The sequence below is a fragment of the Dermacentor variabilis genome, chromosome 9, assembly GCF_050947875.1.
Source record: "Dermacentor variabilis isolate Ectoservices chromosome 9, ASM5094787v1, whole genome shotgun sequence".
Lineage (NCBI taxonomy): Eukaryota > Metazoa > Arthropoda > Arachnida > Ixodida > Ixodidae > Dermacentor > Dermacentor variabilis.
Window position 1 is genome coordinate 137,202,231 of NC_134576.1, and position 26,635 is coordinate 137,228,865.

The window sequence follows — 26,635 nt, forward strand, 5'->3', positions numbered from 1 at the left end:
ACCTAAATCTTCACATTATGCTATACTTTTATCATTTATACAGTTAAAATAAACCAGTAATTTTATGCTTTGCTTGGCTTCATTGTCTGTTGGTTTCATATGAAAAACTAGAAACGTCATGCATGATGACATTGACAGGGTGTAGTGGATGCCCAGTGGGTGCCTAGTGCATATCAACAAAACATGTTTGATTACTTAGTGTTCAAGCACTTCCAAGGTGTTTAAAGGGACACTAAAGTGAAAAATGATTTCTTCTGCATCAGTAAATTACCGTTCTACAGCACCCAAAACACCACTCTTACAACGATAAGACATTTGGTAAGCCAGAAAAAGAGCAAGAACAAAATACGGGCGGCGACTCCTACTTAAGTTCCCGCACCTGGAGGCTGTGACGTCTTGGATTTTGATGGCATCTTGTAGGGCCTACTAATTATATATAGCGGTACAGATTGACTACATTGTGTTCTAAAGGAACCAAATATTAAACATGGCAAGTTTCGGGAACCTTTATTCAGCCAACGCGGCCCAAATGCGAAAACATTTTTTGGAATCCCTGATGTCACGCTGACGTATCGGCGCAAAATTCAAATACTAATACTTGGACCTTCATTTTCTCATCTAATAATCAACCTATCTTTTTAAATGACTACCTGCAGGGTTCTCAAACAATGCTTCATTAGTCTAAACTGATTTATTATTTCGCTTTAGTGTCCCTTTAATGTGCCTTTGTACTGCTACCTACTGGATTTCTGGCTAGCTCAGTAAGTACAGAAACTGTCCTGTAAAGGAAGTGGTGCTGGGTTGAATCACCACAACGTGACAGATTCCTCTTCGTTTGCAAAGCCTTGTCTTGACTGCAGTTTCAAGCCACTTTCATGTGGATTCCAACTTTTGCTTTCAAAAGACCAACAATGATAGTGAGTAGCACTGACAAATGTTACATACAAGTTTCTATACGAAAGAAAACAATTTTAATTTATTACACGCGACAATTATGTACAACCACCATAATTGATGTATCTGGTCAACAAGGTACCCTTCTTAAACCCAAGTTCCAGGCTTTCTCAAGGATAAATGAAAACAAAAATGTTGACAAGAGGCATAAAAGCATTTGCAAAATTATCGATCATCACTTCTGCACCATCTACTTTGCAATTTCCCCAAAACTTTCCACAAAAGGGAGTAGTAAATCAGTCTTTGCAAAAAAACATAAGTTAGAAGAACGAAAAACCTGATCAGTGAACAGCCAGTTGGGTTATATGGCAGAACAAACAACAGGTGGAGTTTTAAACATCCTCCACACAACAACAACAGCGCCAGAGGCAGCAGCAGTAGCAACATCTTTTCCATTTGCAGCACTACGGTGTTGCAATCGAGGCCACAAACCAATACGTTTCACCTCACTCTCCGCATCCACTGATGCCTTTGCACAAGTGCACTTGTCGAATCCAGATGTGTGCTGGGTACGTACATGTCACGTCCACGTTCACAGAAATGATAGTCGTGCAGTAGTCGATAGCCTGCGCTCTAGCAGGCTGTCCTCTCCCCATTAGTGAGCAAAAACGTCAATCAGTTCATCTGGTTGTTTTCAATGCTGGGCACAGTTATTCTCACTCGCGAGAGACACAAGTGGTGGGTGCTAGTGCTCTTGAATATGATGCTCATACGTCGCAGACTGCTGTAACTCCATGGTAATTCTTGGGTCCATGAGCAGTAGTCGAAATCTCCGTCCTTAAGGTCACCGTCGTGTGGGTACGCAGCAGAGCTCCCAGTTGCATAATGGCAGACGACATTGTCGTCTGCTACATTGGGAAAGGCAGCAGATAAAGAGATGTGGCAGAAAAACACTTGGCTATTTCACATCCAATAAGCGGTAGCCGAAATTGATCTTGATGACGGCGCTGGCAACATGATTTCGGCCGCCACATATAATTGCTGAATGTGTAGGGTGCCTGTCACTCATATTTGGAGATTTTCCAAGGACACTACAGCAAAGCACTGACAGCAGCTCAGTCGTCCCAGTCATCTTCCTCAGACTCTGAGTCGTCACTGGAATCACTGTCGTCAGCTGTAAATTGGAGCAAAAAAATGAAATGTCATCCCGAACACGATCTAAATGTGTAGCAACAACAAGAATTGGGGAGAAAAAAGTTACTGCGAACAATTGAATTTTCACAAAGGCCTACATTAGAAAAAACTGAATAAAAAAGAACAGTTACCATTTCTGTCATGATACAGATCCAGTTTTTCTATTCAGTGAAATTTAGTGAGGGTGCTCTGTTGTAAAACTCAAGACTGGATCGAGAATGCGAAATATTACATTCACGAACTAAAATTGATGTTAACAGTACTTCTGAAAGCTGACAACACTGGATCTCAGCATGTGATGAACCGAACGAACATTTTCATAACATTAGACACAGTAGGCCCCTTCAAGGTGAAATCTAAATAAGATAGAAGTTCACAGGAAGATGGAAGCTTGAAGTGGATCACGGCGGACGAACAAGGAATGTTGCTAAAGGCGATGTTTCGATCAGGGGACTTGTCAACGTTGGCTCCAGTGACATTCCTTGTTTGACAACTGTGATTCTACTTTAAGAGAGACTCTGCAAGATTATTCTTTTTGTTAAGCTGAGTGTTAAAGCTCTTGCTCAATCGCTCATAGATTCAGCATGCTTCCATTAAAAGCTAACTGCAGTGAAACTTCACTTTGGCTAAATTAGTTGTAAGTTGTACATACTATAGAACCAATCACAACAAAGCTGAAGGGCTGGTAATTGTCTAATTTTCTTATTAGAAGCCTTTAAATAGCACCTAAGCAGAATGCATGCAGCTAACGGTTAGCATATATGACAGAAGTCCCACAACATCACCTCTGAGATTTTTCAGAGTGCTGCAGGTGCCACCTAATCTCGGAGGCTATGCATCACTACTGGCGAGCAGTGATAGCATTTTTTTTTCTTTTCAGTTTCAGTATCCAAAACAACCATCTTTGTGTGGTTTTAGTCGAGTGTTCACTCACATTTCAAAGGTAAAAATTTTGCACAGAGGCTTCCCTTTGTCTACACTATTTAAAATTAGGCTTTTTATATGATCAAGTTGTATCGTATTTACCCGATTCTTATGTGTACCTGAATCTAACATGCCGCCGATTCATGAAAGAAAAATATAGCATGCCCCCTACATTCGTAATCAGAAAATGTGAGATGTGCAAAATTTACCTACACAAACTGGAATGTTCTATATTTTAAAATGAGCTTTCGTAATGAAAGCAGCGCAACATTGGCCACAGATATCAAGCACTCAGGGGCAGTGGTGATCTAAAGTGATCACTTTTAGAGATGATACTACTACTCTCAAGCAGAAGACACACTATTCAAAAAGGCATCCTAAACAGCATGGGAACGGCAGCTGAAACACAAGCAGCAGCTGAAACACACAGCACAGCTGGTGTGTGCATTCTCCGACGTTCCCTCCACAGAGACAGTGTGCCGGCAGGCTGGGTTTCTCACTGGCTACAATTTGTTTATTGCACGAAATAGTCGTCTAGTATTCAGTAAAATTATCCTGAATGTCTGCCTGTTCTGCAAAGCAGCGCCTATTATGTGTACACTATAGTGCTAAGCTGCTAGGAAGATTGGAAGCAGGCACCAACCGTCTGAGTGAGGCTGCGCCTCGCTTAGCTTGCACCCTTTGTGTTCTGAATTGTCGTATGCTGCATGGCGGGGTATGCGGTGCCACAAGTTGGATCAGACGCCGCATTGCACCAAGTGTCTCCTGCTTCACTTTTGTGAGACTCTGCATCGGACTTAACGAAGTGTGTGTCGGACAGTGTTCCTGATAATGTGGACAGATAGCGGGCTTGGCATAACGCCAGAAATGCTGGAACCGATTACGCCGGCACATCCAGTGTCGAAATCCAGTGAAATCTCGTGAAAGTGATGGTATCTTCGAAAGTTATTGGCTGAAAATACCGCTCAAGCTTGTAGTCCAACACAAAATGAACGGACAGCAACAATAAAAAAAATCCAAGCAAAATCATGCTCTGTCGCCATGGCAATGACACTGCCTCATGGCTCTGATGGTAAGCTGTTGCCAATACTGCGAAAGTGGTTTTCGTTTCATACCTGACTGTAATACACAAGCAATTTTCTTACCCATTTTCTTGGAAAAAAGGTGCACGTTACATTCGGGTAAGTATTGCAGTTGGCCTTCAAGCTGATAGTTGACAAGATAGATTTGAGAATTTCTTTCTTTCTGAGAGAAGTACTGTTAGGTCTACAGTGGAACTCCGTCGATACATTCCTTGCATTTCCAACCGAAGTACTATTGACTCCCATGTATTATGTTCCCCTTTGATATGTCGCCATTCTGTAATGTTCCTGCATCTCATGTTGCGTATGAACGCAGCAGTCGCATAAATTTAGCAGCGCAGAGGGAAATTTGCTCTTGCACGTTGCAACAAGCAACCAAGGCTTGCAATACGCCGCTACAGTTGCACAAGCATGTTGGGAGAAAATGTGTGCAGCGCAGTTAGCGAAGATAGCGAAGCACCCGAAGAAGTGTGCACGTGTTAAAGCCTACCGGGAACTGAGTGCAGGGCTACATTTATATTGAGGCCGGCAAGGATGCATAATTGCTGGTTATTTTTATCTTCACCACAATAAAGCCGTGTTATGTGGCGAAGCATACTAAAAGTGGAAAGCGGCCACTGCCATGGAACATTGTAAGTGTTACGCTACGTACCATCAACCAAAAGAGTTTGCGGATTATGGGATCTCAGAAAATGTTACATTTCTGAGTAGCTTCTATCAGTAGTTGGTAAAACTGTTCATCGGAATGTTGTTTGCATGTACTCATAGAGGCTGGAAATGCGAATACCAGGCTGGGTTGTGAGGCTGCGGATATATTCAGCTCTTTTCAGATCCCTTGGTGTGCAAACTTAATTGGTCAGCAGTACATGCTTTATTGTACACTTATGTTCTCCCGGCTGCTAAGTTTTTCTTTCTGTTGTCCCTTGAAAAACGTATCAACGATATTCTACTGTACTAAGCTTGCTCATCCAGACAGTGCTGGTGTTTGTTCATCAGTAAAAGCATTCCAAGCAGCCATGAGAACACTTCGCGCAACAGCTTTGTTTTGAAGCACACTTGTGCACAGAGAGGTAAATTCTTTTACCTAGCAACTACACCATAATGACACTGCAGTAGCATGTGGCAATAAACTTCAGTGCAACAGCTCGCAGTCAAGTGTGCTCGATGTCATTGGTATGCAGTAAAGCACAGCATTAACGAGCCATAGTATTGCATCAGAAGGACTCGCATCAGTTCAAATTCTGTTTCATTCGAACGAACTCAACATTATCTTGCAGTTCTAATAAATTAGAACCAATCCACTGTATTTGAAGAGAAGGAGCAAAGGACGTGCAATCTACTTACGCATGCATGCTTTTGCCCGTTCTTGTAGCGCTCTGGCCAAAGCTCCAGCCAAGCCTTCCAACTTAGTTTCGGATGGTGAAGTTCTGGCAGAGTCTGGTACCTGAAGGAACAAGGATGAAGATGAAATTTGCAAACGCTGTGGGGTGCACACACCTCGTGGGAGAAATGCCAAATTTATTCTAGGCAAGTTTCTCGAACATTGTACGTGCAAAGTCCAGTTTACCAAATGCAATGTCCACAGTTTTAAAGGAACTCCTATAGTTCTCACTTCTAGGAACAACTAGGACTAGGCATCAACTAAAGTTTTTTATGTGACACCTCTTAATAGACAAGGGATAAATCATTTACTTGCACTGACTTAGATGCATTCAGTTTGAGACTTTATACACCTGCTTTGTGTCCACAGGTAACTGGTAATGGAGAAAATGTTTGCAAAGTGGCTGCAGACCACTGGCTGGGAACACACCATGTGCCAGGTACGAGTGCCAATACGTATAATAACTGTACTGGCAGCCATTCAGAGCCGTTTTTGACGTTACTGTGGTTATTTGGGGCCTTCCTCACGGTTCGGTTTTTTTCTGTGGTCTCTCGAAAAACTCAACAAGGTTCCAGCTTATTGCTAAGTGGAAAAGGATCATTATCTTTTTGTTGTCATTTCATTCATTATTTTACCTGTCTTGTACATGAAAAAGCGACAAAGCATGAAGCAATGTCTAGCACACTACTGTCTTCCAGGGAAATATTAGGGATCACACTAAGAGCACTTTAGTCAAGGAACAGCGCATTGTACTTACAGACTTAAGTCTTATGCCCCCACGGATTTGGTCCAGCAATGCTCCACGAGCATCCGGATTGCTATTCGTGCTGTGCGTGGACTCTGTCTCTGGGTCAACATGCTACAGAATGAGAGAGAAAGAAAAAATATTGCAACTTTCAAAAGAACTACATCGCAAATTACAAAGCACTTACAGTGGCATGTACACAGGAATTTATTTAAGGGGAGATCTGGGCTTTGAGAGAATTTGTTATTTGCTATTGCTCCTTGAGGAATGGAACTTACAGGTAATAGGTAATTTATTGTGCTGTTTGCAATTATGCAGCTAGTCTTTCTCTGCATAATGAAGAAAATATTTTACACATTTTTTTTCTCTGTTCAAACTTTTTTTGCCATGACTGGCAAAAAATGTTTTACAGTAAGCAGGCTAAAAGTTATCTTGAATATATTCCTGAATAACCAATAAGTGCAATAAGCCCTGTTTCATGTTTCCACCTCTACTGTATCTAAAGCTACAAAATTTTGAAACTGTAGCTTGACACAGAAATCGTTTTCATTTTAATTCCTCAAACTATGAAAAATGACTCAGGGTGCAGTAAGGTAGTTCAGGCTGCACAGGCATGATATCGCAGCAGCGTCGGTGTGGCCTTTAAATTTTGATCTCCAGTGCGAGTAGGCCTCTGTGATCAAAAATCATATGACCTGCGTACCACGGTTCTTTTCTTTAGGTATTGTTAAGCCTGCAACATTGACACAGCAAATAAAAAAAAAAGGCACCTGTATTTTTTTTTTATTGCTACGAAGTGGCACACTACATTTACATGTGAAAAAATAAAGTAGCAGCACTAGCTATACGCTGCGCATACAGTCGCACCCACTTATAACAGCAATCAAGTGCCACGAAAATTCCATTGTTATGACCGGGTTGCACAAAAAAAAATAGCGGGATGGCAGAGCCGATACGAGAAAACTATAATGGTGGGGAGGCCAGAGCCCCTTCTGACCACATTCCTCCACCCAGCTGATGATTGTGTTCACTTGCTTAACTGCTTCCTGCGTGCTCCGATCACATGTAACAAGCCGCGGCTGTCGGCGTTAAAGAATGAAACTGCTATAACAACTGCAAAGAGGGGTCACGGGCGGCAAGCGATATGCGAATTCCGCTGAGACATCAGGTTAGTGGCCCCAAAGGGGCCTTTAAAAAATGTGAGATGGTTGTTGTGGCAGTCTGTCAGCTTGAGAAATCCAGAAGAAACACTGAGCTGAGATCACCACAAGCATCTCGCCACGTACTTCCCAACGGCTTGCACGAGAAAACCCTATGTCCGTCAGCCTTGCAAGCTTTACTCGAAGCTTGCTGACATCCTCCTCCAAGGCATCCAGGTGCTCCACATAATGCAGCGGAAGGTTCCTCACGAGAACGAAGCACCGGAAGGACTGAATCATCTGACGCACCTCCTGTGAGGACAACATTGAGGCAGCCTGCCTTACCGCGTCATCACTGCCGTTGTTGCTGTTGCTATGGGATGCAAGCCCATTAGCGATGATCACCTCATAGGTTAGAAGCACGTTTCCAAATCTATAGCCGTGCGCTTTCTTTTCACTGGCAATGTCGTGCATTGCCGATAATCAGCGGATGGATCAGCCATCTTCCGTTTCGGCGGCGAGTCAAACAAGGCTGAGAAACCACGTGGCCAGGAACGATTTCGACGCAACCAACAAAGACAAATGCAAGCGATTAAGCTGTTTGCAGAACTGCACTGAATGAGGAGCCAGCAAGCAACCTGGGAGCGGCGCAGTTGGCTCAGTCCATTTGCGTTTCAGAGAGTGGCGCAGCACAGAGCTATGGGCGCAGTCCGTTCGTGTTCGAAGGAGTGGAAGGGCGACGGGAGAGAGGCGCTTGGAGAAGGCTGGAAAATGAGCGCGTGGCGGCTGTTGGGGCAGCAGGCCATTTTGCAGCAGCTCAAATTTATCGTTTTCTTTTTTTTCTTTTAAAGAATTTCGCATTTCACTACCTTTCGGCATGGACACCCAGCAGCCAGACTTCATTGTTACAACCGATAATGCGGCATCAGGGCATTGTAGTAAGCGGGTTATTTCACAATGGAAAACATACAAAAGTTGACAGTGCAGCGACTTCCCATTGTTATAACCGATATATTGTTAAAGCCAGTATCATTATAAGTGGGTTCGACTGCATTACGTTGGCAATCCAGCCACATCACCAATGCAATGAGATGGTTGCCATGCTTCTGCTCACGAGAGTGTCTTCCGCTCGCCATTTTGATTTTCTGCGAGATAGTGTGCTAGATTGTTGTTCATCAGTGCTAAATACTTTGCAAAAAAGATATACTGCCAAGTTCAAGTTGACTGCTGCTGCCCACGCAGTCGAGTATGGTAACCGTGCAGCAGTGTTAGCGAGAAATTGGTTTGTGACTGGCACATGGCATCAGAAAAGACTTCGGCCATCGAGAGTACAAAAAAAGGCTGGCCTAGGGAAGAAAGTGCGATGGCCAGAACTGGAAGCTGGTCTGCGGTCATGGGTTTTAACACAATGTGCAGAAGGTAGGAGACTTCCTACAGTGAAAGTGCGTCTTAAGGCATGCACTTATAAAGGAAATGGATGCTGTGAACTTTGTCGGTGGGCCTTCATGGTGCTCAATAGTCATGACGCGCAACAAACTGGCGATTCGAGCTAGCACAACCATGTTTCAAAAGTTATCGGAGGAGTTTGAGGAGAAACTTCAAAATCCTGAGGCATTTTTCAACAAGGAAGTTGGGGATCATAATTCCATTCACAGCCGTATTATAAACATCGATGAAGTGCCACTGACATTTGACATCCCAGTTGGAAGGACTGTTGCAGAAAAGGGAGAGAAGACTGACACTGAGAATGATGGGGCACGAGAAGTTGCACTTCACTGTCGTCCTTGCCTGTTATGCAGACAGCCACCAATGGTCATTTTCAAAAGAAAAACCATGCCCAAAGAAAGCTTTCCTCCAGGCCTTGTCTTCGCAACTAATAAGAAAGGATGGATGGATGTGGAAATGATGGCCCTATGGCTTGAGAAGTGCTTCATGAGGAGACCAGACGGATTTTTCTGTGTCAAGAGGTTCATTTTGGTAGTGGACAGTATGAGAACACACATCACTGAGTCAGGTCTAAAGAAAATCAAGGTGACGAACTGCACCCCAGTAATAATTCCTGGTGCAATGACAAAGATGGTGCAGCCAGTGCATATTGCCGTCAACCAGAGCTTTAAATCTGTTTTGCGGCGCCTCTGGGAGGCCTGGATGATGGACGGTGAGCACACCTACACCCCATCTGGGCACATGAGACATGCTTCGTTAGTCAAGAAGGCCAAATGGATTCATGAAGCTTGGGCTTCAGTTTCTGTGTCTACCATAAGTGCTGGCTTCAGGAAAGCTGGCCCAACTGAGTGTGTACCTGAGTGCGATGCAGACATGAAGTCGAGCAGCAATTTAGAAGCCGACGAGAATGACATGATTCTGCTGGCTGAATTTTCTTAACTCGCTTCCGACAAAGCACTGGAAAATGAGGCATTCGATGGGTTCGAATAAAGAGTAATAAATGTTGCCTCCCTGCACCTATAAGTGTGGTTTAATTTTTTTCTGCTATAATTTGCAGCGTAATACATAGAAATCCAGTGCCCTGAAATGGGTAAGTAAAATGTTTCATGATAACTTGCGTGCCGACCGAGTTAAAATAGGTGCGCCTTATACACCGGTGACTTGTATATAATATTTTTCAGAACTGCCATTTTGAGGGGGGTGCGACTTATACAAAGGTGTGATTTATACACTGGTGTGACGTATATAGTAGACATGTGCAAATAGTGCTTTTTCACTTCGAAGCGAATAGTCATCGAATTCGAATAATTTCAAAGCGAAGCGAATATTTGGTACACCTAGTACACAACAGAAAAATTGATGGCGTGAAGTACATAATCTTGTTACAATGATCTCTGCTGGCTGTTTTATCAGGTATATTTTCTGAACCATTATAAATGTGAGGCAATGAGAAACAGACATGGAGGCACGAGACCTTTTTATTTTTCAATTTATTCAGACCGCTGTGCACTGCTCACCCAGCCTTTCATCCTAGTGCATGTTGCTGTGTATAAACACTAACTGCTCAACATGATTGGGGAGAAGGTGTTCTCTTCTAGTGGTGACAACATTTCCTGTTGACGAGAACAACCTCTCACTTGACACTTGGGTTGCTGGCACTGACAGGTATAGCCGAGCTAGCTTGAACAGTGACGGGTACTTGACTTCGGTGAAATTTTTCCACCACAGTAAAGGATTCCCCAAGCGGGGCCGAACAGGTGCGTGAAGGTACTCCTCCACCTCCTCCATCAGTTGCTGGGAACCAGTGCTTGAAGTGGTGGCAGAGGCCAAAGTTGCAAAAACATCCCACACATCACTAGAGACAGCTTGTGCAGGTGCATTGAACTCTTCCCTGTCTCTCCCCCGAGGCAGGCTCTTCTCCACAGCTGAGCAGAGTAGATTTTTCAGCCACCGTTTCTCACTTGTGGTGTTGTAACAGACGGCTTTAAATGGGGGGGGGTCCAATGTTGTGCTCAAGGCATACGTCACCTGCAATTTTATGTCGACAAACCTGGACTTCATGCTGTGAAGGAGGTTTCCTGCAAATGCAGACTCCTCCCCACAACGCTGCTGTTGCTGAGTGAGCAGAAGTTGCATGCAATGCACTAGTGGCACCACTTGCGAAAGAGTTGGGTGCTTTTCAAAGCAAGACTCTCTTGTTGCATCGTCAACACATTTTAGCACTGATGTGACGGATGCCATCAGATGCCATTCACTTGAAGTCAGGTTTTCCAATGTGTCCTGTTCTGACAGGTTCAAGGAAATTGGTACACGGAGCTTCAAAAGGCGTGACATCATTTCATATTCATTGTTCCATCTCGTCGCAACATCCTGAGTCACTTCAAGGGGCTCTAAGCCCATGCTAACATGAACCTCTTTGAGGCGACTCCTGGCCTGGGAACTCCTCTTGTAGTGCCCTACAATTGCTCGGGCCTTGACACACAGCTGCTCAAAATTCTGAGTGTCCTTCTTCGCACACTGGATGCACAATTGTAATGTATGCGCGAAGCACTGTATACCTGTCCATACCATTCGCGATGCGGCGCCCAGGAAGTTTCTGGCATTGTCAGTGACAATGAAAACTGGAACATCTTGAGGCAGTCCACCCTCCTTTGCCAAGTCAAGGAGGATGCACTTCAAGTTGTCAGATGAATGGCCTTCCGGCATGTGCCGGCATGCAAGGTGATAATTGTGAAGCCGGAACTCTTTATCAACGAGGTGGCATGTAAATGAGACATAGCTATCCCCGGGCCTAGACGTCCACCTGTTGGTCGTCACTGAGTAGCATGGGGTCCTGTCAGTGAAGTGATTGCGCGGCTCACTTTTGATTTGTTCTTTTTCTTTGGCATAAAGTTCTGACACTCCAAGAAAACGTAGTCCTCGATGGGACCTTGTACTCAGGCACTGCAGTGTGCATCAAAGACAAAAAGCCTGGCTCCTCAACCATAGAATAAGAGTTCAAGCCAGTGGCCAGGAACTGCGCAACCTTTGTTGTTAAAGATTTTGCGCGCTGACTGTCACCTTACAACGTCGGCTTGAAGTAGCTACAGCTAGCAGCACTTGTGTCTGCCTTGTTGGTGCCCGTCATCTTTTTCGGGCCTGCAGGCTTTTTTGAGTGTTTGGCAGCACGGAGCTTCTCGAACTGCTTGAATGGATCAGGGTGACGCTTTAGGTGATTTACGAGGGTGGTTGTAGTGACCGTGGGCATCTTAAGGTGCATCTTGCACCTGAGGCATGTCACGTCACTGGCTCCGCGATCGAAGAACTCCCAGATAGCACTGCGGAACACCCGCTGCATCGATTCGTTCGTGATTTGGCTACTTCGGCTGTGTGCGCAATCGAGCAAAATTAACAACTAAGACGTGACTGAAGTTGATAACTTGAAGCGATGTACACATCCAGAGACCACATTTGCGAGCGCAAGCCTAAAAAAAAAAAGCAATAGAAAGCACATGGTTGCTTCATCGAATACCTACTACCGCTTAGACGAACTTTTCTTTTTTTTAATATTAGTCGGTCTTAAAGCTTATATTATGTCTTACAATTACAAGGTATAATATATACTTTTACGTAGATAAATACCTACGGATATTATGATCACGTTACAGTTACGTTACATTTAGTGCCTAAAAATGCAATAGTAAACGCTTTCTTTAAAACTTCCGAAGGCCGTCCAGAGGGCTCACGAAAGGGCGGAGGCTCACGGACTTCCCGTCCCATCGTGGGTGCAGCCTACGACCTCTGCCGACCACTAAACCAAGAGTGGGTGGGAAGGGGTTCCTCAGCACTCAATAAAGTTATTTCCTCCTCCCCCTCCTTACGTTTATGAATTCGTATGCTAGGTCCAAAGCTCGGTCACGGCCTTGTTTCATTAAAACTTCTTTCTGGGCGAGTTGGTGCATACTTGACATGAAAACTGTTTACAGCGCAAACACATGCAACCACAAAGTATAAGGGACAGGACACAAGCGCTGACTGTCAACTAACTTTTATTAACAGAAGACGGGTGCCTTATATAAGGGGAAAGGCAGAAGTGAAGGGGGAAGGGAGTGATACAATCGGGGAAAATGACGATGCGCATCGGTGAACGAACGTGCAAGCAGTCAACGCATTCAGACGCGAAGAAACAAGAAAACGAAAAAAGTAGACAAACACTAACAAAAGGCGAGGGATACTAAGATACAATGAAATCAGTAAGCAGCCGCTTCCAAAAAATGAAGCTCTGCCGCAAAAAGCGATACAGAAGGGGTGCTTACGCACTTGCTGCCATATTTGTGTATGTAGAACGTTTCCAAACTGACGCGCGCCGTCGCGTCGGCACTTTTGCCGAGAATCTTTGTCTCTCCCAAACGAGCCTCGCATCCTGTGCATCCAATTACATGCGCGACCAAATGTGCGTACTTGTCCTTTAAGTTGCTTAAATTTGCCTTGTTTCTTTCGAGCGGTCATGGCTCCGTCAGCAAAGTGGCATGAAAATGGTTTACCCAGGGTAGATATAGAAAAGACAAACTTGCAAAAAACGTACGCATACCGGTATTCTTAAACTTCGAAAGACTTCGAATAGCTCTATTCAATTCGAAGGTCGAATCGAATATGACATTATTCGCTTTGGTATTCTAAAGTTTCGAATATTTGCACAGCCCTAGTACATAGTTTTTCTTCTGAAAAACTGCCGTTTTGAGGGGGTTGCAACTTATGCAAAGGTGCGAGTTATGCACCGGTGCGACGCATATAGTTTTCTTCCGGAAAAACTGCCAGATCGAGGAGGTGCGACGTATATAGTTTTTTTCTCTGAAAAACTGCCGTTTTCAGGGGGGTGTGACTTATACACTGGTGAGACGCGTATAGCTTTTTCTCGGAAAAACTATCATTTTGAGCGGGGTGGGACTTATACGATACGGTACTATCCTTGAAAAGTGTACAGTCATTGCATTCTACAGGTTTAACCTCTCCGACTGCGCCTCTGTGGAGTCGTGAGGCACAACTGGGGAGGTTAACAAGGAAGCTTGAGAAGAAGTCAAGGACTGTGCAATGAGAGATGGAATGAAAAATATCAGGCGTAACGTTACGACATAGGAAGACAGCAGTGCGCATTAGACAGCATACAGGAATAGTCTATATTCTTAGTTTACATTAGGAAAATAAGTGGAGCTGGGCAGGTCATGTAATGTGTAGGTGGATAGCCAGTGTTCATTAGAGTTACAGAATGGGTGTCAAAGGTAGGGAAACACAGACGAGGACAGCAGAGAATTACGTAGTGTAATGAAAGCAGGAAATTGGCAGGCATAGGATGGGGTCAGCAGACACAAGACAAGGGTAACTGGAGATCACTGGAAGAGGCCTTCGTCCTGCAGTGGATGTAAATAGGCTGGTGATGATGGTGATAAGAATACTGTTCACTCACATTAAGCGGTTTGCCCTTGCGAATTTGCTCCAGCAGCGCTCCTCGAACGTCCTGACCAGCTCCGCCCGCTCCTCCGCCTCCGATACCATTGGCAGTTGCAGCTGCTGGAATCGGGGGCGGTGGAGGCGGTGCTCCGCCTCCCATGCTGGGGGGTGGAGGAGGGGGCGGAGGCGGGGGCGGGGCCGCCTGAGGGGAGGCTGTGGAGCGTGCCATCCTGCCGTTGCTGAGCGGAGTTGGTGGAGCACGTGTCTGCCCTGTCCGTGCTGGCGGTGGGGGTGGGACCGACCGTGGAACAGCCCCATTTGGCGGGGGTGGGGCATGAGGGTGTGGTGGAGGCCGACTTGGAGGCCCGCTTGTGTGTTCCCTTGAAGGCACCGCAGGAGGTGCGGCAGGTGTTGCTGAATAGAAGACCGCATGAAATTATATCAGAAAGCTCCTTGCCGAGTAATCAGCATTTTATGGCTATACGAAACATGGGTGTGAACACAGAAAAGCAATGGACAGACTATAGTCAGTATAGAAAATGTACAGGGGTCAAATTCAACAGTAATCCACTTTGGTGACACCAGCTTTAGCGTAAGCCAGGTGACTAACCAAACCCTTATGTTCAAAGCATGTCGTGACTCCACAAAGTGTAGGACAGTACCCCATCCCTCGATTACAGGAGACACTGGAATTCAATTACTCTTCTTCGAGGTTCCTTTAATATTTCAGAAGCACACATCGATGCAAGTGCCTCTGTTTATATAGTGACCGCTTTGTTGTGAACCTTGGCTCGGGAACCATAAAGGAGCATTATGTACAGATGAGAGCTAGTGGCCACATTGGTAATGAGTTAGCGCCCTTCAGTTAAAAGAGATGAGAAAGAGCTTAGATTCCTAGTGCATATCTGAATGTGAGGTAAACAAACCAAAACAGGAATGAGATAAAACAAATGTACAACTAAACCCAAATATTTCTGAAATAATTAGTCTGATGGCACAGAATAACGCACATGATTCATGAGACTGCATGGCAAGTCTGAATTATTTACTCTCCTCAGTCCCAGCAGCTGCATTAACAAGCTTTTACTGTTTTTGATAGCTCCATGATGGGAACCTACCTTTGAGCAATTCTTACCAAATCACATCTGTGCAAGAGGAAAAACGAAGTTTGTTCATATGAATTTCACAGTCCCTTACAAGGTTGAACTGGCAATATTTCAAAATAGAGGTGCAGTAACTGCAACAGCAAAACTGCCTGCCACTCCACAATATAAAAGAAAAAAATTAGTTCATGGACAAAATGAAGAGCAGATAAGGAAAAGCGCTAGAATTTGGATTATGCAGAACCAACTAGCCCCATCTCCTATGTCCCTAAATGCATGCTACTGTTCAGTTGAATACCACTGTCATAAAATATTAATATTCAGAAAATCTACCTAGTACTGAAGAAAAAATAGCTACCACCTATGTGTACCACCTACCACACTGCAACTATTTTCATAGTTTTCGTTGGCCTTTACAGAACGCTTGATTAGGAAAGAAAAAAGAAATTGCACTTTATCAGGTTCATCTGATCAAATCATGAATTGAATTGACAAGAAAAACAGAATGAAGCCTCATTTGTTAATGTTGGCACCTGGTCCCTTACCAGCATGGCCTGCCTTGGCAGCTGTTCCCTTGATCATGTCTGCACCGCCATTCTTTGCAATGAATTCGTAAATGAACTGCCGCGTTCCAGGTTCCTTGAGGTCGTTTTCTGTGACCATTGCCATCTCAAACAGAGTGTTTAGCTCCTTGCTGTCCACATAGTTCTCCAACTGCCAACAAAAGAGAGGATGACATAGTGAACTGGTTGGCTATCATTATTACTTGTGAGGGAATTGGTTGTTCAAGCATATTAATTTACTCTGTTTCAGGGCTTCTAAGCCAGGAATACCAAGGGAATTTTTTTTACCTAGCAACAGGATGGAGACAGAGTCTATGTTTACAGTAGCGGAAATGGGGATACCACTGTGCTGAAATGATAAGTCATACACTTATCATGACTGTAATTAGACCTCTCTATAGCTACATCACATGGTGCTAGCAAAGTGACAAGATAGCAACACAACTGCATTTCCTGCGGTTGGCAAAATGATAGCCAAAAGCTGCTGAGGCAGTGTTGTGCAACACACTGAGCAGCTTTGTGCTGTTCATATACATCAAACATCCCGGTGCGTGAATGTGAGAGCTATCTCACATGCTTTTGAGATATGCATGCTGTTTGGTCTCATTCTAATGCTGCTCACAAAAGGCAGTATGCCAGCAGGCCAGGCTGACTGATGCCGGACACTTGAACAACAACTTTTGAAAGATCCCAAAGAAACAAACAATTTAATTAATATAAAATTTCCCTCTAGGTAGTCTTGGAGTAAACTATATTTTTCTAGAATGGACAGAGAAAATGCTCTTTCCGCAGTGGAAGCCAGTGCCACAAGTGTAACAACAACAACAGAACAACAACACAACAAAAGAAAGGAATGTATGAAAGGAATGACTCTTTACTGAGGCAAAGCTCAACTAAGCTTCACTGATTTACCCACAATGAACTAAGCCACAAAAATATGGTATACGGGTTATTAAAACAAATTAAACAGATCTACCTCCTACTCAGAATGCCAGTGAGAGAGATGCATGCAAATTTAGATGTGAAATCGAAGTCTGCGAAGTGGTTAACATTTTATTAATTGTACTTACGTCAAACCCCTTGTCAGGATCCCAGCCAACATGCTGAATGTGCCTGAAATGAGAAAATAAAGAGAGAAACTTTTAATAAGATGTGACGAAATGTTGCTGACAGCGCAGAAAAAAGGCTGTGCCAGTCGGTCGTGTCACCTGGCATTGGGCCAAGTGTACAACACAACATTCAGAAGATAGAGGCTGCTTTCCTCATTCAAATGAGCAAGCATTGCGAAACATTTCGGGGTAGATATGCTGCCAGGCTATTGCGCAAGACCAGGCATGGCTAATGCACTCACTTGAAGTCGGTTGGGTTGCTGATGTCAGCCTTTGTGTACTTCCTCTCCTTCTGCTTCTTGCCCTTCTTGTTGCTCGACTTCGATTTCTTATTGTGCTGGCTTAGTATGCCATTTGTACCTGCAGGGAGCATCACATGATTACCATGATTACTTGTTTACTGCCAGTGACCATAGGTGTGACAGAAAGTGGGGCAAGTCGATAGGTTTGAAAAGGCAGGCGTACAGGACAACATGAATGCCTGTTGTCCTGAAGTATTGCCTGTATTGGTTATGATTGTGTCCTTGTTTAGTATGCCTCTGCCTTTCCAAACCACAAACGCTTACCAACTTGCTTAGGCATTTCTTGCTGTCTTTCATTTTTTCGTTGTATGCTTGCCTTTTCAAATCATGGACCACAAATGCCCAACACTTCGGTGGTCGAGTCCGCTCCACTAGATGCTTCGACCACACTTTCCAATGAAAATGTGAAACAATCAGAATGCAGAACTGAAATGACAGCTGCAAAATGTGTAGTGCTAACTTGACTTATGGGGTTTAATGCCTCGAAATAGCACGCATAGGATATGAGGGACACCATAGTGGAAGACTGCAGATTAACTTGGACTACTCGTGATTTTTTTAACAAGCCTGAAAGTATCGTATAAAAAAGTTTTTATGTTCCGCCCTCTAGAACCATCGACCTGTGTCAAGCAGCACAATACTACAGCCACATGCAACTGTGGCAGGTTGTGGTGTTGATTTGACTTCACTCTTGCATCACAAGACTTTGTGGCCATGGCTGTGGCTTGCATTATTATTCTAACCTCAAAGAAGCTCTTGCATTTATCGTTTCTTTACGTTTGCTAAGCTTTGGCAATGAGATATTAACTTTTTTTCGTTCACACTGCTCAGTAAAAAACTCAGCTTGCCTGGTCCTCATCTGGGGGCGGGGGGGAGGGGGGGGGTAAGAAAAACGTCATATTGTAGAAACAATTTGCTACCCAGATGTGGGCTAGTCTTGCTCTCTGTCAGTAATAAAGCCTAGAAAAAAGTGATGCCAAGTGCTTTACCAGAGATGCAGACCAAAAAATGTTGCCTTGTGGAACTTATCAAAGAATTTTATCCTCCAGGATGTATCTTAGCCCCCTGAGAATTTTTAATTCACTCCTAAATTGTGGCATATATTTCGATGCAAATAATGCGAGATGGTCCTCATTGCACCAAGGTAATTGGACAAGCAGCGAGATGGTCCTCATTGCACCAAGGTAATTGGACAAGCAGCACTTGAGAAGTGCCTGTGGCACAATCGAAGATGGCTCCATATGAAATTTAATTTTGGGAAGAAAAAGTACCCTTGCCCTAAATTCACACAAGTACAGTAAGTGTGTGCATTCTGTGCACATAGCATACAGCCACGGTAGTGGAGGTTGAACCTGCAACCTTGCATTATGCAACAGAATGCTGTAGCATACAAGTTAATATGCATCAGTACCACATCAATTGTCTTGTTGCCTCAACTGCCAGCCGTGGCAGCTTTGGCAGGTGTGTATGCATGGACTGTGCATCAGTAAAGAAAGGTTTGATGAAAATGATGAAAAAAGAGTGGTTATACTTACTGGGACATGTAGGAATTCGGGGATCGTGCACTGGAAAGGACCGATCATTCTTGTTGGCTGCCATTTGTAACCTATTCCTCTCTATAAGCAAGAAAAAAAAAAGGAAATAAAATAAAGATACAGTGCACAATGCTCCAGCACCAAAGCGATTCAGAAAGAGAAAAGAAGCCACCACTGGAAGTGACACGACTATCTGTGAAGAACAGTTTTTGTACAGACCTGATTTTGCATGTAACTGCATCTAATTACTAGTGGTACATTCATGATTTGTCTGCACTCCTACTGACCGTGTTGCTAATCAAACTCTCACCTTCCCGCTTCTGACGCCGACTTCGCAGCTTCTCTTCAATAGCGTTTCCGAAGTTCGCTGCCTCGTCTTCGAACGCAAAATTAAGACCCGCTTGGCAGTCCTGCAAAAATACATTGCACTTTGTCTTCACATTTCACATGATTAATTGCGCTGGGAATGCTTCATGAACATTACATCACTAAATTAAATGGACAACAGACAGTACAATATTTCAGCTATTTTGTGGATGTATGCCAAATGGCTACGGCCTCATCCCAAGCATATTCGAAAGGAGGCTTCTAGTAAAGCATTTTACTTGGCAAATGCATGCTTAATGCAAGTGATGTGCTTCCATCTTACAGGCAGAAATAGAGGCACTTTCATGGCAACAGTGCTGCCTGTTGTTAGGCCTAGTGGCGCAACATAGACAGCTTATCTTACTGACAAAAATACATCAATATTTTGTCTTCAAAATGAGATTACGTTAAAGAAAAGTCTATTTAACTATTTTTTTGCAGTCGTGATATACAGCAAGCAGTACAGCTGAATTTAGATCGAAGTAGATGGTCCGGGCGCTGACATGTCATAATGCTAGTTATGCAAATTAAGCACGCTTATGTAACCTTCAGAGCTCTACACTGACTTCTAAAGATGTACACTTTGGACCCACTATATTATTGGGCATGCAAGGGACCCGTGTACACTGCACTAAAGCTCTCTAATGAAATGTGCAACTGCAAGTAAAATGGGCAGACACAGTTTGTCCCAAAAAGCGAGAAAAAGAGACGGAGAGAAAAAAAAGTTGTAACATCAATCAGAGTGCACACTTACGTCTGCCTCAAATGTGTGAAAGTACGGAAGCTGACTCTTGTACGTAAATTCAACGAAAAGCTCCTGCTCCCAGGTGAAGTCGCGCCTCTGCAAAAATAAAAAAAGAGATGGGATGGGATGGTAAAAGTCGCCGATTGATTGATCATCTTTAAGATGCCAAAGCAACAGAGACTGTACATGACATGTTTCAGTACAGGGGCCCGAATGCCTTTTGACCACCTGCGGTTCTTTGACAAGCAATCAAAGCTCAGTTCACTAGCGTTTGAATTCCACATTAATTGAAATGTGGCTGCAGCAGCAGTAAATCAAAAATCAAATCTTAAACCTCATGCTCAGCAGCAGAATGCCATAGCAACTAAGCCGATGTGGAAAGTGGATGGTAAATTGCCAAAGTTAAAATTGTATCCTTGCCAAAGAACCGTGTGCCATTCAAGGAGTCATCCAGCACTAGCAAACTGTTTAAAAACATTCATGGCATGGAAAGGCAGGCATGCAAGACAAGGACACAAGAATGAGAAGGACAACACAAACACCACTCTCATCCTTATGTCTGTTTTTCTCACGTCTGCTTTTCCGTACCAAGAATCCCTGCAAACTTAGACAGCCTTATGCCATTCTAAGCTTCAGAAGAACATTTAGTAAGTAAGAAAACCATATTTTTAAAGCATACTCTGGATATTGCTCATTTTCATGATTAACTTCCATGCAAAGCACTTGTTAATCTGATTAATAAAGCGTTCTTGTTTTTACATGGATAGTTGTCAATGTCTTCTACGTCTCCTCAGATCACGAAAGACATAAATTGAAACGAAACTGTAAGCAATATTAGCTCTAGAGCAAGAATGCTAATCCAGAGCTCTACTTGTGAGCGACACTTCCCAAGCTAAATGAAGCAGGCAATTTTTCCATGCACAAGCTTAACAGCCAAAAGTTAGTCGAGCACATCTTCCGTAACTAATGGTGATGGCACTCACATCAAAGTCGAAAAGACGGATAAAGAAAGCCCTCGCAGCATTGTCCTTGATGAAGCAGGCGACACCGCAGCAGCAGCGCTGCCACCGGTCATGCCTCGGAGGTGGCCCCGACTGGTAGACTTCTGCAATGCCCATTGCAATGACCTGCGGAGGACATGTCAACACTACTGGTCATACTGCCAATTTGAGTATAATTGTGGTTTCAGTCAACAAATTAACAGAGCACTGCTTGATGCATTCCCTGTGCATGTGCATAATAGAGGGAAGAAACTGAGAGGGAAAGACAAAGAGGATACTTAGTGCAAATTCCAGCTGTCCATCCCTTACTAGGGTAATAGGTCATACGATTGACTGAGTCATGAAGTTAATGTATCAAAGCAACACTAGGGCAATGAGAGAGGCCGTAGCAGAGGGCTTTTGAATAATAATGACCACCTGAGGTTCTTTAACACGTGCCTAAATCTAAGTTCACAAACCTCTTTGCACTTTGGCGTCACTGAAATGCAGCCATGGGAGCCAGGAATCCACTCTGCAACCTTGTGCTCAGCAGCCCAATTCCAATCATGATATGCTTCCTATCACAATCGGGCAATGATGGGTTGGTTGATGGGGTTCACGCTACAAAGTAATACCACAGCTATGACAGATGCTGTAGTGGAGGCTGCGGAACAACTTTGACCAGCTGAGGTTCTTGAATGTGCCCCCAAATGTAATACATGGGCATTTTTTCAAGCCATCCTAATCAGAATGCGGATCCTATGGCTGGGAATTGAACCACCTGCGACCATGTATTCATTATGGAAATGCTATAGAAATGACTGAACCATGTCATGCTGCTACACATGAATGTATTGAACATCCTCATTTTGAAAATTGCACTTATGAGTGTGCCTAGATACCAGGAATTCATATAGCAACATGTAAGGGCTACTGCAGCTATCAAAAACGAACACACATGTGCAGCCCTATGATCACAAAGGCAATAGAAGCTGCATGTGCCATTCCACACACTTTTAGGAGCTATATCACAGATATGCTTATCAAGTGCTTATCAGCCACTTCCGTTTGAAGCTTAGGTGAGCAAATGTTCCATCGGAAAATGGACGGCTGCGGCAGTTACGGAACCAGCAATTTTGGCACAGTGCAGTCCACTTTTCTAGCGATTGGTAAATTTGTTAGGACTTGGCAATGTTACTTAATACATTAAGGATATACTAAAAGTGTAAACAGGCAAGAAAACAGGTGAATCACAAAGGCATAGAGCTGTGTTCATGTGATTTGGTTTTGTTCATTTATTTTGGCACTGTTAGTACACCCCTAATCATTAAATGCCAGCTTTTGTATATACTGCATAGGACAAGAGGATATTGTCACACATAGGATATGACAAAAACCTGCATTTTAAACGGCAGTTTTCTAAAACTACTGTGCATCAAAATAAATAAATTAGTAAAACTCCTCTAATAGCAACTATGTGGAAAATATTTTTGGTATAGCATCAATTATTTATGACATGTTCATTTCACATCTCACTATAGTCATGCTGCTATCATGGCCAAAATGAGCACTGTGTTCGGTTGGTTTTAGTAGTCGTACATAGAAAATACACTTTAGTGGACAGTATTGTCCAGTTACTATGAAGTCCAAGATGGATGTGATAACACTGGGCAAACTACCACAAAGAATACGCAGAAAATTTGTTCAAGGAGCATGTTTCTTACACGCACAATGGTGATATAAGCTAGCATCACGATGGATGGCAAAAAAACAATTGCGACTGCATAAAAACTATAATTTTAGGCTATAACTAGTGAGACACCCTTTTCAAAAAGCGGCCATATATGATTAACTACTTTAATATTTTGACTCCTTGTCTAGGGGCTTTTAAATTTATGCCAAAGTATTCTAGGTATAGTAATCTGTCTTATTGTAATGCTCCTTTTGTAGTTGGACCCTTGTGTGGTAGTCAGGTACCTCCCAGAGATTGAGCCTCATGACAATTTTAATCATCACTGCAACCTTATCAATTGGTAGGCCAGTGACTGCTCAAGGGTTCATGGTTCAATGTTCTTTTTAATGGTAAAATGCACAAGCAGAGGGCATCAAAATTACGCCAATGTTTCCATGCTGACAGTTCCCATTTTGACTCACAACAGTGCATATTTCAGGAGAGCTGAGACTGGATGCAGCATGCATTATGATTACGGAAAGACACAAGGGGCAATGTAGAGTATAGTCTACTTAGTCCCTTTCATTATTACCCTTCTGGTAATTATAATTCATTTTAAACCAATGTACAGTCAAACCAATTTGTATGCATACACGCAAATACATGTTTTTGTAAAGCTCTGCATGAAGCAGAGCGAAGGAGAGACTCAGGAGATTTGATGCATGCACATTTGTTTGCAGTGTAACTTCAGCTGCATAGCTTCATCAACTTTGAAGTTTAAGTAAACACAGCCAGCTGTGGGACTAAGCTGGCTGTCTTTGGCACTGTGGTCTTACCATACAGATTCATACAATAACTACCAGAGGGAACTCTAGCCTTAGCATTTACAGGAGCTGCAAGTGATGGGTAGTACATGGATTTGCCTAAACTTCGTCCTTTTGACTTCAAATGGCTTCGCGACTTTCTAAGCTCGTAATTTTTGATAAAGTACTGTGTTATAAATAAGTAAACATTATTAAAATTGTTGGATGGCAGGATTTGAATACAGGACCTCTAGCACAGAAGCCCGATATTGAAACCATTATGCCACGGACACATGCATCGACATGTGGCACAAAATGCCCTTACGAATTTCTCACAGGGAAGCAAGCGCGTTGAGATGCTTGGCGCGTTTCGATTTGAGCACCTTGACTGGCTGAACCGCTGAAATTAGTAGTTATTGCGTGCATTCACAGTCTTCTGCACTTAGAAAAGTATAGGTTGCTCTTAACTTTAGGACAGTGAAGGCAGATAACCTGTAATAAAAGAAAACCTGCAAGTACAACTTAATCTTGAAGCATGAAAATCAGATGAATCCATGTACTACCTATCATAGCTGAACGATTGCAGTGCCAGAATTCCCTCTAGTAATTATTGTAGGAAACTCTATGTGTCTTATGAAATAGTTGTTAAAAACTGCCATTACTTGATTATATGGGTGCTCATGGCTGGCAGCCTTCATGCTAGTTAAGATATATCAGTAGTCAGTTATACCAATTATCTCTCTGTTTTGTGAATATTGTTATTGGCCCTGTGCAGTGTATTTGCAGTGCTATTTCCAGAACAATTTTGTGAATATGCATAATCAGCTGCACTGAAGTTGTGAGATGACCGAAGTTATCAGATTAATGGACTTTTGGTACACCCTTTAAAACGTATGCATTACAGTCTAAAGTACTATACATGCCGCACTAAGCGTGCTTTAAGTTAACCACTTGCAAGGCAAAATTACATGTTATAACAGTGCATGATGCTATGACATACTAATTTAGGGCATGTTTACACAAACCGCATGCGGCTCTAATTTTGTGGTGCAAGCAGTAAGCACAGCTTATGCAGATTAAACAAACCAAGAACTCTGCAGCGTTTTTCTTCTAAAAGGTCAAAACACTACGAACACTAAATGAGAGCAACTTTCTCATAACGTCAATTTAGTTTGTGCTTCAGCTATACAAGGCAAAGTCTGTAGACCTAAGATTACTGCAACAAAGCTAACAGCTCCATCTTAGCGAACATAATATCAGGCCACCAAGAGATATGCTCCTGCAATGAGATAACTGGCCATTTAGACCACTCGCAAGAATCACGAAGAGAATTTTAAAATTTCTCAAGTACTCTCTTGTACATGATGAGCTGGTAGCAACAAGACACAAACGGCCGTTTCGTGTCAACACCGGCGCCCATCCTTGTGAAGTCGCACCGTCAGAAACACAATGGTATACGACAGCGGAGGATGTGCCGAGTGATCAACACCGCAGGTGACAGGCGCAGCTGCGTCAGCAAGCGCGCCGACTTTTGCCGAGTTCGCACATTGCCCCTTTAACGTCGTTGATACCCGATACGCAGACTCGACAGATTGTGTCCGCTAATACTTTCTTACGCAGCGACATCTCCGTCGTGAGCCGTGACTGCTTCGGTAGCGAGTATTAGTGGTTCGACAGCACGTCAGCCGCGGAAAGCGGCATCGCTGGACTAGTCACCGCGAACAAACAATAAATATGAAAGCCCAGAGGCGAAGTAAGGTGTAGAAAAGAGCTCGTGAGAGCGAAACTGGGCTCGCTAGGCGGAGCAAACGTCTAAGGACATTGTTTCTTGAGCGACGAGGAACAAACCAAGGTCTCATGAAAGACAGATTGCCCGTTCCGGATCGCGTTATACACGAAGGTTTTTGTAAGCGCGCTCGTCTGTCTGCGTACGTCAAGCAATCACGTCTTGCGCATCGTACAAGCGGAAAAAGGAGCGACTCCAGCAAGAATCGCTCGGGAAAGGGCCGAGCCAGCAGCTCAGTGGAACGGATATTCGCTCCGACGCCTTCCGCGCCGTTGCCTGCCAGCGAACGAAGCGCGGCACTCTCGGCGCGGCCACACTTCGTCAGCGAGGGGCCCCCGACAAAATCGCGGCGGCGCGGCGACCTAGTTGACGATTTTCGACGCAGCGTTTGCCTTCTTTCTACCTGTTTGTTCGCTTAATTGCCGCCCTCGAGTCCGTTTTACGCCCCCTCTTTACTTCTTTTTCCCTCTTTCGAACGGCCCGATTCGAGCATCGATTTGTAATTTGTCACAGGAAAAGAAACCGCACCGCGGGCGCACTATCATCAGACAGACGCTACGGCGAGACACGCCTGCTGCAGGACAGAAGGGCGCTTAACGACGTTGGTCGAGATAAACACTTGCGTTCCTCTCGAAACAAGCGGCCCATTCGCGAACGGCGGCAGGCGCTTATCGTCGCACCGCAGCGAACCGTGGGAGACACTGGGCGACGTATGGCTGTCCCTCGTAAAGGTGGTTTGGCTGGTTGTCACCAAAACTTTTGTTGGCTGCGTGGCCACTAAGGAAATGCGATACAGAGGCGTTCACTGGAATCTTCGCTGTTTGTTCTCGTCGGCTAAACAAAGCCGCTGTCATCACTGCGGCTCTTCACCGGGTATGACTAAACAAACACTCTCTCCAGTTCGGCCCGCCGATGACTAGGATACGCCGCTTGAAGCTGCAGCCGCCGTAACAGCGGGAAGCTTGCAGCGATGGCAGCCGAAAAGGCAGTCGTCCCTCGAGCGAGCCCTCTTGAATTCCTCATGGGGCGACAAAGAGCCAATTGAGAGGCATTGAAACGTCCGCGAGGCGCAGTTGCGAGGGCCTTACCTGCCATCTGCGATCCCTGCAGGCCGAGACGACCGTCTCATTCTCTTCGGCGGTCAAGTGAACAGAGCCCCGCATTTCAGGGCCCGGACGATACGCGTTGCGTAGTGGCTGCTGGTGGTGAGACATGTCGGCTCTCATAAGTTCCGCGGCGGTGGCGAAGGCGACGAAGGAAGGATCGCGACCATCTTACGGTTCCGTTCGGGGAAGCGGCCGCCGCTTGACGGAAACGACGACACACATCGCACACAGCAACCAGCGCCCGATGGCTGCAAATAACTTTGCGCTGGCGAGTCGCGACTTGAGGAACTGGATTGACTTGACCGGCGCGGGCTCAACGGCTTGATAGACTGG

General features: G+C 44.3%; 1 protein-coding gene and 1 long non-coding RNA gene across 2 annotated transcripts; one reads left to right on the plus strand and one right to left on the minus strand.

Moving 5' to 3' along the window:
* Nucleotides 1-937: 937 nt before the first annotated feature.
* Nucleotides 938-26,591, minus strand: LOC142557649 (actin nucleation-promoting factor WASL-like). The gene is made up of 12 exons (XM_075669644.1): nucleotides 26,285-26,591; nucleotides 20,939-21,082; nucleotides 19,965-20,051; nucleotides 19,155-19,254; nucleotides 18,845-18,925; nucleotides 17,250-17,367; nucleotides 16,969-17,011; nucleotides 15,881-16,049; nucleotides 14,249-14,646; nucleotides 6,233-6,334; nucleotides 5,439-5,538; nucleotides 938-2,068 (listed from the first exon to the last, which is right to left on the minus strand). The coding sequence occupies exons 1-12, from the start codon at nucleotides 26,420-26,422 to the stop codon at nucleotides 2,010-2,012; spliced, it is 1,539 nt and encodes a 512-aa protein (XP_075525759.1). The 5' UTR covers nucleotides 26,423-26,591; the 3' UTR covers nucleotides 938-2,009.
* On the plus strand, nucleotides 5,532-13,064 carry LOC142557651 (uncharacterized). The gene is made up of 2 exons (XR_012822805.1): nucleotides 5,532-5,914; nucleotides 12,513-13,064. It is a non-coding gene; the product is annotated as an uncharacterized LOC142557651 (long non-coding RNA).
* Nucleotides 26,592-26,635: the final 44 nt, after the last annotated feature.

What these genes read in the sequence shown, in the direction of transcription:
- LOC142557649 (XM_075669644.1), bottom strand. Translation starts at nt 26,422, where the DNA reads ATGAGAGCCGACATGTCTCACCACCAGCAGCCACTACGCAACGCGTAT. An exon ending in TGCCAAGGCAGGCCATGCTG is followed by an intron (nt 14,647 to 15,880) that starts GTAAGGGACCAG and finishes TCTTCTATTCAG; the next exon opens with CAACACCTGCCGCACCTCCT. An exon ending in ACGGGCAAAAGCATGCATGC is followed by an intron (nt 2,069 to 5,438) that starts GTAAGTAGATTG and finishes TCCAATTTACAG; the next exon opens with CTGACGACAGTGATTCCAGT.